The sequence below is a fragment of the Bison bison genome, unplaced genomic scaffold (assembly GCF_000754665.1).
Source record: "Bison bison bison isolate TAMUID 2011002044 unplaced genomic scaffold, Bison_UMD1.0 scf7180017864141, whole genome shotgun sequence".
Classification (NCBI taxonomy): Eukaryota; Metazoa; Chordata; class Mammalia; order Artiodactyla; family Bovidae; genus Bison; species Bison bison.
This window is the reverse complement of record NW_011494713.1, coordinates 1,705,180-1,719,978: the sequence shown is the minus strand read 5'-3', so window position 1 is coordinate 1,719,978 and position 14,799 is coordinate 1,705,180. Positions and strand designations below refer to the sequence as shown.

The 14,799-nt window shown below is 39.2% G+C and overlaps 1 protein-coding gene across 3 annotated transcripts in view; it reads left to right on the top strand.

Annotated features, from left to right (window-relative positions):
* NTRK2 (neurotrophic tyrosine kinase, receptor, type 2) overlaps positions 1-14,799 on the top strand; it is a 406,992-nt gene that overhangs the window by 35,035 nt on the left and 357,158 nt on the right. For all 3 annotated transcript variants that reach the window (XM_010840046.1, XM_010840047.1, XM_010840048.1), the window contains exons 2-5: positions 1,373-1,447; positions 1,560-1,631; positions 6,041-6,109; positions 9,301-9,455. In XM_010840046.1, coding sequence (XP_010838348.1) covers positions 1,373-1,447; positions 1,560-1,631; positions 6,041-6,109; positions 9,301-9,455 — 371 coding nt within the window. The remainder of the gene's footprint in view (positions 1-1,372; positions 1,448-1,559; positions 1,632-6,040; positions 6,110-9,300; positions 9,456-14,799) is intronic.

Sequence of the window (14,799 nt, the reverse complement as noted above, 5' to 3'; positions counted from 1 at the left end):
CTCAGATAACTTCAGCACAGGGTAATTCCATGGTAATAGGTTTGATAGCTTTGTGTTTATATTACCAGTGACTTTACTGGTTGCAAGTGACAGAAATTTCAGATCAAACTTTCTTTATGAAAACTAACCTCAGAGACAAGTGGATCCAAATGCTTTTAGTGGCATTTTCAGAGTTCTGTCTCTCTTTTTATCTCTTAGCTGTCTTTCCTCCTGTGTGCTGACTTCATTCTTGAACATTACCTTTCCCTGTGGTAGAAATATTTCTCATGGAATCCCCAAGCCTGTGTAATCTTTCAGCTAAGATCCCAGAGAAAGAGAAAGGCATTGTCAAAGCATTCATCTTTTGATTTTAGGGAAGCTTCTCATTAGTCCAGTCAAGGTTACAGCACATTTCTAAGCCAGTCATAGCCAGGGGGATGGAGCTTTCTGTGCAACCAGCATTACCTGTCTACTCCTGTATTTGAAGGACTGGCAGATGGGGAAGAGGTTTCTACAGAGTGAGTGTGTGCCTGCATGCATATGTGCTAAGTCGCTTCAGTCGTGTCTGACTCTTTGTGACCCTATGGACTGTAGCCCACCAGGCTCCTTTGTCCATGGGACTCTCCAGGCAAGAATACTGGAGTGGGTTGCCGTGCCCTCCTCCAGGGGAATCTTCCCAACTCAGGGAATGAAACCACATGTCTTAAGTCTCCTGCTTTGGCAGGCAGGCTCTTTACCACTAGCATCATGTGGAAAGCCCCTCTATAGAGAGTACACGAGGGCAATGTGGGATTTGTGAAATATGGCTCCTGAAAGGAAAATTTCATTTCATTACTGACAAAAGCAGAAAGAGTGGATCCTGGGCCAGGAAAAGAGAGGGTTTGGAGGAAGGGATGAAAGGAGAGAAAGGGGGAGGGGAATCTGCTTCAGTGTTTCCGGAGGTAAAAAGAAGGAGGGACTGCTACTCTTGGAAGGTGAGCACAGATGTGACTTGTCCTGTGTGTGGTGGTGCCAGCATCCCTGTGGCTGTAACAGATTGAAACGCTTTTGAGAGGTAGTGGATGCATTTGTAAGTTATTTTCACCTCTGTATCCAGGGGATACCTTGAGTGGAGAGGCAAACTGAACTTGTTAGTTGAAAGAGTGATAAAAATTTAATAAGAAACCTGATGGTCCTGTCATTGAATATGAAACCTGCTCAACCATGGTTTCTCCTTGATCACACTCAGTGTTCCTCCCCTTGCTGTATTTAAAATAAATAGTGCGGCCAGGTGGGTGGGGAGGGATCACCTTGAGCAGTCTGGTGAGGTTGGATGGAAGTTGCCTAATTTTTATGGATTTCCTGCATTGAGTCTTGAGTTTGCACTCTGTTTTTCTTTTCTCTTTTTTTGCAGTTACATTGCAAATCAGAAAAGATTAGAAATCATCAACGAAGATGATCTTGAAGCTTACGTGGGACTGAAAAACCTGTGAGTACTCAGAACTTGCATACCTTATATCAGAACTTTTTTATGCTCTGTAATAGTCAGAGGGACGGGTGTTCATTAGTTCTAACATTCACGCCATTGTGTACTTTCTTAGGACCATTGTGGATTCTGGATTAAAATCTGTGGCTCATAAAGCATTCCTAAAAAACAGCAACTTACAGCACATGTAAGTAAAGCTTGATTCTTTTGTTTCCCAGGACCCAATTTATTCAGTGTTTTCCTCCTCTGTTTATTTTCCTCCTTTCCCAGCTAGAAATCTTCTTTTTAAAAGTTAGTATAGCTTCGACAATAGCTTAGAAACATTAGCTTTGATTTCTGAATAGCTTCAGAGGGGTACTTAGAACAGCCTACTTATTCCCTTTCATGAATTTCTGGGCCATTTCCATCTTGGACAGAGCAATAGACCAACAGAAAGGAGTCTGATGTGAAAACTATGTCCTGTACAGCGTTCTCGATTCTTTTCCTTGGACTCATGACATGTTCCCTGGAAGACATCAAACTAGTGGAATTGAAAGAAACTGACTTGGCCTTGGCCTTCACAGGGAACTAAAAACTGCTCATGCACTTTCTCCTACAGTAGGTCCTCTTTTGAACCTTCATTTTCCAAAAGCTATCTGCTGTGATTGATAAAAGTGGAGAAAAATCAATCATGAAACATGCCAGAGGTTCAGACGATTGTAACAATAGCAAAGGCTTCCACTGAAGTCAGGGTGATATCAACTGACGTCAAATGGAAATAAGACAGTGGGATCACTCAGGTTGTTTACTGTTAAATCCTCTTAGACGATGGCACTTAGTCAATAAGGTGTGGCCTTCCTAAGATGTTTCTTCATGAAGCAGAGGATTACCCACCCTTAAGCTCTGATTGTCACCCCCCACACCCCAAGTTTTCAGTAGGAATTTCTGTGGGAAGACTGTTGCTCTTGTGCTTTGCAGGTTCTCTGCAACAACACCTTATATATTTCATAGTCTATAGTTGACCTGCAGAATTCTTAACTGCTTGATCTCACTTGATTTTTCTAACAGTTGGTAGGAAGGATCTTTCTGATTCCCATTTCATAAACGTATTAATAAAATCAGGTCTCCAGATAGAAAGTGGCAGAATTTTGATGCAGGGCTCATCATGGCTATGTTCTTTTAGTAAGAATACAGAAAATAAAATGTGTTTTGCATATAATGAGAGAATCATCCCTTGTAACATTTGTCCTCTTTCTTTGTCTTGGGTAGAACAGTTCCCTGACTGTTGCTCAGGCCAGTCTATAAAAGAAATCATTCTCTTTGAGTAGATTGCCTGGATACTCCATGGTGATTTGTTGATCTTATGAAAAACCTTAATTTCATCAAGCTAGTACAATGCCTTCGTATTTCGTAGGTGGCATTAATGATGAAGTCAATTTGAAAATAAAGTCTGTAGAATTAAAATGCAAAACTTTTGGAGAAAGGTGATAAAACTCCAAGAAACTTTATTAACACGTTTCATTTAGAGGCTTTTTGGCAGCATCTCTGTAGCTGGTTTGCCTGCACAAATTCTGACGTCTTTATGTAGGCCTTGATAACATAAGCAAGAGAGAAGAAGTTGAACACAGGAAAAAGGTGAAATGCTCTAATGCAGTCACTTAAGTGTAATGAATGACCTTGGTGGTTATGTACTGGTATTTTCATTACTGTTGACTATAGACCTGAATTACTCAATGACTGCATTTTACTGGCTATTTTACTACATCACTTCCCCTGACGTTATGATCTAAAGAGTGGGCTATGGTTAATTATTCTGGAGAAGGAAATGGCAACACACTCCAGTACTCTTGCCTGGAAAATCCCATGGACATGGTTAATTATGGTTTTACAAATAGACTTATTTATGACTCTCCTGTGCCTCTTCTATTTTCCCTACTTTCCTTGTTCTAAGATATTTATATGAAAACGAAAGCCACCTTTTGTAAATTTTTTTTAGGCTGATATATGGTAGGATGACTTTAAAGGCATTCTCTGGGCTATACATACTTATCTAAAGTCAATTATTTGTCCAAGTCTCCCAAAGAGGCATCATTTGAAAATAGGAAACCAAGGAGATGGACATAATCTAGTTTTTTAACAGCCAACAGTTGGGAAGTCTAATTATTGATCAAACTACAAACATTACTGATATTTGTGGTGATTGTCAAATGGTAAGACAGCATGAAGTCAGGCTGATATTCAGACAGAAATCAGAGTGTCAGTAAGCTTCAGATAGTCACATGACGAAAGAGGCTTCTAATTCATTTCAGCAGTTGGCTTTAGGAAGTGGCGGGGAGGAAGGGTTGAGTCTGGGTCTCAACCTCTTCCTATGACTGAGAACTCGGGGTGCTGGTGTGTTCTCCTTGATTTCCTGAGCAGCATCCTTAGTTGACTCCCAGCACCATGACTGTACGGGAGCTGATAAAGATCTGTGTATGAAAGGCTATTTCTCTCTACCCCTGGGATATACTGATTATCTCTCTGAGTTTTCCCAACAAAATAAAAATATTCACAGGAGCATCTGTTTCACTTTGGGCTTTAGGGACATTCAGATTGGATCCTGTCTGTTACTTTCATCATTCCTCTCCTACACTGTGCTTATTTAGTACCCCACGCTGACTGTCCGGAGCCCCCTAGGACTGATCCCTGAGTTTATTTCTAGATGCCTTTAATTCCTGCCCAGTCCCCGAGAATTCAGAAACTGTGAGAAAAACCAGTATTTGTGTTTTCCAGGGGCTTTGCAGAGGTGCTAATTAGCTCCTTTGCACAAGTTCTATAATCAAACAGTAAGAGGATTGTTGATTTTTTTTCCTCCTCTCCTCCTCCCTTTTGGCTTTTGGCCCCAATAATAAGTATGGTTCATAAAACTCATCTTGTTCCCGGCTCTGGGCTGTGCTGCTAGCAGCTCGACAGGGCAGCTGCCCCTGTGCTGGCTTGCTAGCTGACCTGGAACTGTGACAGTGAGTATGTCCTCTTTCTTTGCATCCTCATTCCTCATTCTTCTTGGGAGGAAAATAAGGGTTTTTTTTTTTTTTTCCTTCAGAAGAATGGGGATTTGTGATGAAGATGAAAACATGTGTGCCTCACAGGCTGTGGAGAAGACACACAGAGTAACTTGTCAATGTATTATACTCTAGTGAAACCCATTTGTAATTCACGTTCCAAAAGAAAAGATTTATGTGGGCACATTTTACAACTTTCCTCTGGATTATTTTTTCATGTGGGTGAGCACTTTACACTCAGTGTGAAGAGAAAAGATGCCAGCATAGAAGAAAGAGGGCATCTTGGTGTGAGTGAAGTTTGAATGAGAGGAAGTCTCAATACAGAATTAAGCTGGAAGTGCCCATGTGCCTTCTTGAATTATGAGCTGCCAAAGTGGCATTTTCTTTATCCATCCACTGACTAGTGTTAGTTCATATATTAGCTCCTCCTGGTCCTTAACTTCTCTCTGGAGGAAACTGGCCAGACATACCAGGAGACCCTGACGCATGATTTTGTGGGATGGATACAACACACTAGCCTCAGTGTGGCCAAGATTGCTCTCCTCTTAGCTCCCCCATATTTACCTGACTCTCAGCCCAGTGCTCACTTTGCTAAACTGGAATCATACACTGAAAGGCTCATCGCAAACTGTTGAAGGCTCAGCTGTTTTGTAAAAGCTAATATTTGTTTTACATTCATGTTACTTATTTAAACACATGTCTAGAGGCCCAAGCATTGCACCCTTTTAAAATAAATTCGACCAGTAAACAAATTCACAGGAGTCAGCTGGCAGTATTAACGCTTTGAACTCCCCAGCTCAAGGTCTCATGGCATGGAACACTGGAAACTAAAACTCCTGTTTCATTAAATGAAACTATTAATATATATATTTGAAACATGTCAGTAAATTCGTTAGTATTTTTCAGTCGCAAATAGCACATATTTTCATTGTCTGGATGGTCCAAATCTTCAAATGATATGTTGCTAGACTATTTGTTCTGGACAAAATCTGAGATATTATTTGTTTATCTGGTATTTTGTTTTTATTGTTCTCATTGTGAATTTCGTTTGGTTATTTGGAAGTCATTTAGAAGCAAGCACATGGAGTTAATCAATAGGTATTATCTTTTCGATTAGGATGTATTAAAGTCAGTTAACATTCAAAATTTTGTGTGTCATGTTAATATTTCAGAATATTCATGATGCTCTTTATTTTTGAAGTATCTTTTCGTCTAGTGAGTTTTGCTTTAAATTTAATTTAGTTTAATCCTCCTATTAATTGTTCAGAAAGTCAAATATCTCTAGGAGGTATATAACTTGGCTCAGAATATGGAAAAGAAACTTTTGGGTAAAAAAGAGATTTAAAATAGACATTATGAAAATTATAAACCCCCCACCCCAACCCCACTTTCAAGCAAGAATTATAGCAGAGGCAGGAAAAACTAAGATATCTCAAGGTGAAAGAAAAAGATTACTGGATCTAAGTAAGGCAGGAACCATGATCAAATAAAATTATGTTTTGAAAAAAAATTCTAAATACTTTATTCCGGAAATGTACACTTGTAATTCACATTTAATGTTTTTGATTCCTTTCAGCAATTTTACCCGAAATAAACTGACGATTTTGTCTAGGAAACATTTTCGTCACCTTGACTTGTCTGAGCTGTAAGTAATAATTTTGTATGGCATTTGCAGAAAATAATTTCAAAGGGAAGTGTAATTAAGTATTTTTAAAAATAAGCGATGCTGCAAATCTATTTTTATATCAAAATTTGAAAATGAGTTGAAAAACGATTTCTTAATTGTGGGCTACTTTTTTTTATTCCTTCACTAGAGTATGATTCAGCAGTAAAAAAATAGAAATCTCAATAGTAATGTATCATTTATGATGAGTTTAAATGTTTTTACATAAAGGACTTGTTTTCTAAAGGAGAGGAAAAGATAAGGGTTTTGTGTGAAAAGTATGGCTACACATCTCATAGCGTTGGTTTGGTTTTTGTTCTGTCCAGGGCCTAATGGAGAGCAAATGCATTCAAGGAGGAAATATTAATACCAGTGGGCAAAGCCAGCACGCACTGTTGGTTTATGCTCCAAATGACAGTGCCCACTGGCCCTTAATGAACACTGGAGTAGAGACAACCCTCTCCCTACCCACCTATCTTTGTGAGATTTCCTACAGGGTCGGTCACTGCATTCAGGATTTATCCTCATGCCTAAATCCCTTTTGTTGTAAAACAATAGGAAAAACAAAGAAATTTATTGATCTTTGATAGCCAGCATTTCCAAGTGTGCTGAATTCTTATTCATTTATTTATTTGGCTTTGCCAGTTCTTTCAGTTGGGATCTTTTAGTTCTGGCATGTGGGATGTAGTTGCCTGATGAGGGATTGAACCCGGGCATTGGGAGCTCAGAGTCTTAGCCACTGGACCACCAGAGAAGTCCTCTTAATTCTTGTGCTGTCACTGTGAAGCAAATATAAACTGTTGACATTCCTACGCAAAGAACCCTAAAGCCCAGGATGTGTGTGTCAGAAATGAGCAAAGGTGGACCAGGTCTTTGAGTACTAGGCAATACCTTTTTCTTAACCTATATGTGGCCTGGGATGTAGGGTCCACCTCTAATTCACAAAGAAATTGTGCAGATTAGAAGATGCCACTAGTAGAGCAATGCCAAGTTAATGAGTTAGGTAATAAAGAGAGTTACGTGGTGGCAACTCTTTTGGAATAAACATAATCCAGAAGGTGGCAACACTGGTTTTCTAACCCACCAAGAGTTTAGTTGAGGATTAACTGAGGCTTCTGTTGGCCTATTTTAGCAATGAAGCCTATGCATGCGTGCTCAGTCGTGTCCAGCTCTTTACGACCCCATGGACTGTAGCTCACCAGGCTCCTCTGTCTCTGGAATTCTCCAGGCAAGAATACTTTAGTGGGTTGCCGTTTCCTTTTCCAGGGGATCTTCCCAAACGAAGGATTTATCTTGGGACTCCTGCATTGCAGGTGGATTCTTTATATCTGAGCCATTTGAGTTAGGTTCTAACTTAGGGCTGGGCATACAAAGCTTAAGGAAGACATGTGAAGTAGAGTAAGCTACTTAGTATAAAAATTTTGAGCATCACTGCACAGACTTTTTGTGATGGGTTAAAAATTGGATTCTGGTTTCATTTTCACATGTCTCAATATTCTCCCTGTAGCATATTTGATCAAGTCACTCAACAAATGTTAACTGTGTGCCTGTTACAAATCAAACTAACATGACATTAGGCCATGGGGATGTAAGGAGAAAGGTTTGTGCATTCCAGGACTCTGCTATCCAGTGGAAGAGGTAGAAGCCTAAACAGATTAAGTCTAACCTGCTCTAACCATCACTGCAAAAGAAGTCTGCTCAGTGTGTGAGAGGAAGAAGCCAGCTGTCTGCCTGTGCTGTGTGGTCGGATGAACACTGGTGTATTTATAATTGAAGATCCCTTTGCTTCTTTATTCCTTCTTAGTTTTTCATGGATTCAAAACACCAGGAAACAACTTAGTTGGAGTTTAAACATTGTGGATTCAAAGACATATTCCATACCCAGTAGTGTCAATTCTTATTTTGGTGTTGGAGGGATATTTGGAGGCTGTCAAGCCAACACAAATTAAATTAATATGCCTTGACCACATTTTCCCCAAAGAAACTCCTGGAAAAGTCTCCAGGGATTCCCTGAGATTCTTAGAATCCAACCAGAAAACCACAGGAGTAAATGATGTTGCAAAGCCCAGGTCCTGTCCTCAAGGAAATCTCAAGTATTGTGGTTAATGCCAGGCAGAGTCTACATAATGATTTTAAATGGCCTCATTTAAAGGCTCATTTCCATAAATGGAAGTCATCTTAAATAGGCCACTGAGTATTATAAAAAAGCATTTAAAGATTTTTTTCTTGTGGTTTTTATTTTCCTCTTGACTACTTCCTCCTTTACCAATCACAGGCCACAGGAGTCCGAGGCAGCATGTCTGAATGGTGGCTTTCTCTGTGGACACCCTCTGACAGGGGCTAAGTAGCTCAGCCTGTAGCTCAGTTGCCCTGCTCTCAGAAAACCTGAGGTTGGGATGGGTGCACGTGCGTGTGTATGTGTCTGTGTGTTTTTCTGTGTGTGTGTGTATGTGTGTGAGAGAGAGAAAGATAGAAAGAGAAAGACAGAGAGAGAGAGAGAGAGAGAGAGAGAGAGAGAGAGATGTCCGAGAGCTTCCTTCCAGGTTCCATCAGTCACATTTACTCCAATTTGACTTTCTTGCACCAGTCAAACTGGACTGTGATCATGTCATTTGGAAAGCCGGGAGTATACCCTCCTGGCACTCACACTTTTGTCTTGTATTCATAATCTCATTTTTAGATCAGATAAAATTGCTCTGTCCTCCACTGAAGTTTGAACTTATTAAGTGGTAACACTTGAATCTCTAACCTGGTTAAAAGTCAGTATGTTGATGTTCCTGAAAACTTAACGTTGGCTTCTTCCCTTAAGATCTTCAAAACAGTGTAATAACTCTGATAAATTTGTCATGGCATCTTATTTTTCTCCATCTTATGAGACATTGTTTTCTGTACTACATTATGGTTATTTCTATTCCTATCTTGTTTCCCTATGGGTCTGAAAGGTCTTATATCACTTTGCATCCTTTAGCCTCTATGGAGGTGCTTACACATAGCAGAAGATCAGTGTTCAATTAATGAGTGAATAATAAGTAGTTATACTATAAAGATGGGTGTGTCTTCCACAGATTGCCAGATGGAAGGAATTCATAATGTTATTAGTGCTTTGTTAGACACTTTTATAGCTAAAACTGAGAAAGAGAAGGCTGATTGAATTTCATTTTTGTTCCATGTAGAATCCTGGTGGGCAACCCATTTACATGCTCCTGTGACATTATGTGGATCAAGACTCTTCAAGAGACTAAACCTAGTCCAGAAACTCAGGATTTGTACTGTCTGGATGAAAACAGCAAGAATATTTCACTGGCAAACCTGCAGATACCCCATTGTGGTAATATACCTTTAAATCAATGAGTTCTATTTGCTATTAATTATCTAATTGCCATTGTGTGATAGAGAGACCATTACCCAGATTTTGTATATATGCTGTGGATGTCTCTACTGGGTTGGGCCATGTTTATGTACAGTAGCTGAGAGCAGCTTTGCTGAGCATTCTTTGCAAGTAGAATATTAATGATCAGTGGATGATTTTAAGCATGCAGAAAAAGTGTACACTGTTTATTCCTTTGTTTCTTTGTTCATTTTTCTGTCCATCCATCCATCCATCCAAAAAGTATCTGCTGAGAGTGTGGTACTTCACTAGCCATATATATTTGGTTGGCACCCAGGCTATGTAGAGCAGGGGTCCCCAACCCTTGGGACTGTGGACTGCACAATTAGAAACCAGACTGCACAGCAGGAGGTGGGCATTGGGCGAGTGGTCAGTGCTCCATCTGCTGCTCCCCATTGCTCCCCATCACTCTGGCATTACTGCCAGAACCCCCCTCCCCACAACCTCACTCTGTGGAAAAATTGTCTTCCATGAGAGTGATCCCCGGTACCAAAAGTGTTGGGTACTACTGATGTAGAGGAAGGATCCCAGGGGATAATGTGTCCTGGCAGCATGAGAACATACAATTCAATATAGAACATTCCCTTAAACTTGTCTTGGTCCCAGATGTCAGTGTCTCTTGGTGGGGTGCCACAAATGTGCCCTTAAACATGCTTTCTCCCATGTCTGGATTTACAGTCTCCTTTAGTCTTGTCCCCCATTTCTCTCCCCAGCATTTGTACTTCCAGAATTTAAAAGGGCACCATATCATAAAATAGCTCTGTGAGTGCCAGTGTGTTTACAAGAAAGGAAAATCCAAGGGTTCTGGTTAGGATTTTACTGCCGAGGGCTCTAAGGACATATCTCTGCAGTACCCACATATGCATATTATTCCTCTGTTGAAATTTTAATCAGTCAACCAGTTAATCAGTTCACAATTAAATGTGATCTTCTGGCCCAGTGGCTGGTGACACAGCAGACTGTCATGTAGCACCTGGTTCTTGTCCAAGGGGAATCTGTGTATTAACCATAAACTTTCAAGTCTTCATTTTCAGAGGAGTCTATTGTTTGGAGTCAATTTTTATTTAAGGAAAATATAGCTGCTGCTCATTTTTAATGAGAACATAATAAAGGAACGATAAGCATTTGTTTCTTCCCCCGAGGAGTCTTAGAAGACAGCAGTTACCCTTTCCCCAGATTTGTGTTGTAACGAGGGCCCTTTGATTTCACAATGGGGAATAAAGCTTTGTCCCTTGTCAACTTCTCTCAGCTTTCTTTATTAGCCAGTACTTTAAAAAAAAGCTTTTAATATCTATCTTTTCCTGATAACTGTTCTCTATTCTGGTATAAATTTGTACCACTGAGAGAAATCGCCTAGAGGGGCAAGAAATTGAATGTTGAGTCACCTGGCCACTTGGCTGGCTCCCAAGTCCCCACGGCTATTGTGGCCACACTTTCAGCAACCACCGAGAGGGGAAAGAGAAAGCATCTGACTCCTGCTCTGATTTCACAAAAGGCTCTTAATAGACGTCTGCTTTGCCCTTGCCTGAAACCAATTCTTTTTTTTTTTTTTAACTTTTGACCATATTGTCTTGAGAACATTCCTATAATACACCCACCTAATGTGTTGTTGATAGACCATTGTGATTGGGGTAGGGGAGGGATAGGAGTGAACTGGTTCTAATGTTTCCTGACCGATTTGTCAATTTTTAATATTTTTGAATTTGTTTCCTACAAATTAGTCAATGAACTCTGTGTACAAGAGTGAGGCCTTGAATCCACTGCTAGAGGGCATGTGTTTGGTTGATTGATTAGGACTGAATGATTACTTTTATGGTCATATTCAAAATTAATTTCAGTGTCAACAATGCTTTTCATAAAGCAACATTAGAAAAGAGGAACTGACAGACTTTTTTGTATGTGTTCTTAAGCTGTTATGCTCTTTCTCTGCTGATTTTTACTTTCTTTCCAAAGGTTTTTTTCTTATAATTGCACAAATACTATTAATACAAATTTTTGCAAAAATAATTTCCTACATTTGCATATTAAACTTGTCTTATGCTTGTTTGTGATCATTCAGATCAGTAATCATAGATCTATCATATCTTTTAAATCCTCGTCCGCTGTTCATGGTAGAATATATCTTGATTATGTTAAATTTTCCATATTGATGGGCATTTCCCATCTTATTACAAAACTATTTCAACAAGTATCCTCATACATAATCTTTCTACATACATACAGATGCAAAGGCTTTTTAGAGTACATAGTAGGAAACAGAATTTTTGGTTAATATGGTTTGTATATTGAAAAGTGATTACCAATTTATAGCCACCCTAGCAAAGTGTACCTTATAGCAAGCTTCTTATTTTTTGTATCTCTAAAAAAATGGTATGTCATTACTTTTTAGTTTTAATTTTCCTGATTGCTATTGAGTATCTTCTGTTTTTTGGACATTGCAATTATTCTTCATTGAATTGCCTACTTATATCTTGCCTATTTTTCTATAAGATTATTCCTTTTCCTTCCACTGATACTGGTCATTGTTTTATTTTTCTTAATTGTTTGAAAGTTATAAATTGTTCCCCTATAAATTATATAAGGCCAAAATATTTATCACACATACTTAAACACATTTTCTGTAAGTATCCAGAAAGAATACCCAACAAGATGAGAAAAGATGCTTTTACTTCCCTGTACTTTCACCTCCCTTCTCTCAGATTGTTATTATGTGAGATTTTATTTTTAGATTGTTACTTGATGTTTTTGAGGATTTACTATTTCTTTGTATGTCCTGGAATTTTGTTCCACTACTTCCTCTTGGAGTGGTTTTTCTTTTTGCTGGAGTGTATCTTCTAATATTTCTTTCAGATAAATTAAAAAAAAAATCTTCATGTTCTTGCCCAGTGGAAAATCAGCCTGTATTTTTTCTTCTCATTGGAATTGACTGAGTGTAAAATTCTAGACTCAAGATAACTTCCTCAGATTTTTGCAGATATCACCACGTTTTCCCTGTGTTCAGTATTGCTGATGAGAAGCCCAAGGCCAGCCTGATGCTTCTTTCTTGATAGGTAGCCCATGCTTTTCTTTTTTCTCTAGAATCTTCTAGGATTTTCTCCTTATCCATGTTATTCTTAAATGTGACTACAGTGTAACTAGGCATGTGTGTGTGTATTTAAAATTTTATTTTGTTTGACATTCAGTGTACTTTTTCAGTGTGAGTATTCACATCTTCAGTCCTGGAAGAATTTTCTAATTTATTTAGATGGTTATTTACACTTCTGGCTTCTCTCTCCATACCTCTCACTCTTTCTATAATACTTTCCATCTGCTGGTTCTTTTGTGCTGCATAATGGGGGCCTGTTTACTCACTACTTTGCCCTTCAGCTATTTCTCCAGCTACTGAATTTTTCCTTCTGCCAATCAATTTTTAATTTCTGAAATCTCTAGTGATGCTTTTTTTTTTTTTTAATGATTGAAATACCCTTTTCCATATAGTGTTTCATCTTATCTCTAGGGTATCCTCAGTACCTAGCATGACTGATTTTCTCTTGTAAACTTCCCGTAGTCATTGCTTCTACCTGGGGGCAGCTGCAGCAATTGTTGGATGCTGTGCCTGAGGTGGGAGGGCCAGGGTGGGATGAGGAAAGCTTATTCCTCTTGTCACTTCTTCTTGTTTTCTTAACCAATAACCCCGTGGCTTGGTGGAGGGGAGGCCCCACTGTGCCCTGCAGTCCACCTCCAGTCTCAGGTCAGCACAGCAGTCTCCCTGTTTTGTTGCAGTACATACTCGTGTCTGTTTCGAACTGTGCTGTTTTTCTTTAATTTCATTTCCCTACTTTCTTTTGTTCAGCAGTTTCTCATAGTTCTTATACAGCAATACAATGGCTTCTTATTTTCCAATATGATTGTTTATTAAAAAAAATTGATGTAATTTCTAGAGATTTGAGAAGGAGAAACTGACGTCTGGGGCTTAGTCACGTATTAATTTTCCTCACAACAGTTTCCCAACTTTGATTCTTTAGGAGAAGTTAGATTGAGCATCAGATTATTCTAGATTGTTGGATTTAAATTCTGTCTCTGAAATTCCATGTTGGATAATATCCTCAAGTCTTCAAGTCTTATTTAAAACATGGATTAATGGTCAGTTGGGTTTTCTTTTAGGTCTCACCCTCAGCAAACATTTAAAACATATCTATATATCTATTGTGTTTAAGTCACAGATTAAACACAATGGATGGAGTTTATCTTATTGCCACTTTTTTTTTTAATGAAACTTGTTAGCTAACTCTAAGAGTAACTCACAGGAGTATGGACTTATGTATTTCATCATTGTAAACCCCAAAATTTGCTAGTAACTATGGCCATTGCATTTGGTTTGCAACTGGTAATACTTTAATTTCAATAAAAAAGAGCTATTGGGATTTAATTTCTTTGTAAGGTGGGCTTTCTTTAAAAACTTCCCCTTTTAGTATTGCGTTATGTAAGCATTGAGGAGAGTAAAAAGTTGGCTTAAAGCTCAATATTCAGAAAACTAAGATCATGGCAGCCGGTCCCATCACTTCATGGCAAATAGGTGGGGAAACAGTGGAAACAGTGGCTGACTTTATTTTGGGGGGCTCCAAAATCATTGCAGATGGTGACTGCAGCCATGAAATTAAAAGACGCTTGCTCCTTGGAAGGAAAGTTATGACCAACCTAGACAGCATATTTAAAAACAGAGACATTGCTTTGTCAACAAAGGTCCGTCTAGTCAAGGCTGTGGTTTTTCCAGTGGTCTTGTATGGATGTGAGAGTTGGACTTTAAAGGAAGCTGAGCACCGAAGAATTGATGCTTTTGAACTGTGGTGTTGGAGAAGACTCTTGAGAGACCTTTGGACTGCAAAGAGATCCAACTAGTCCATCCTAAAGGAGATCAGTCCTGGGTGTTCATTGGAAAGACTGATGTTGAAGCTGAAACTCCAATACTTTGGCCACCTGATGCGAAGAGCTGACTCATTGGAAAAGACCCTGATCCTAGTAAAGATTGAGGGCAGGAGGCGAAGGGGATGACAGAGGATGAGTTGGTTAGATGGCATCACCGGCTCAATGGACATGAATTTGGGCAAGCTCGGGGAGTTGGTGATGGACAGGGAGGCCTGGCGTGCTGTGGTTCATGGGGTTGCAAAGAGTCGGACATGACTGAGCGACTGGACCGAACTGAACTGTGTAAGCATTATATGATGAACAAATTCTCTACATTTTAAAAATATTTATTAATTTATTTTTGGTTGTGCTGGGTCCTTGTTGCTGCATGAGGGCTTTT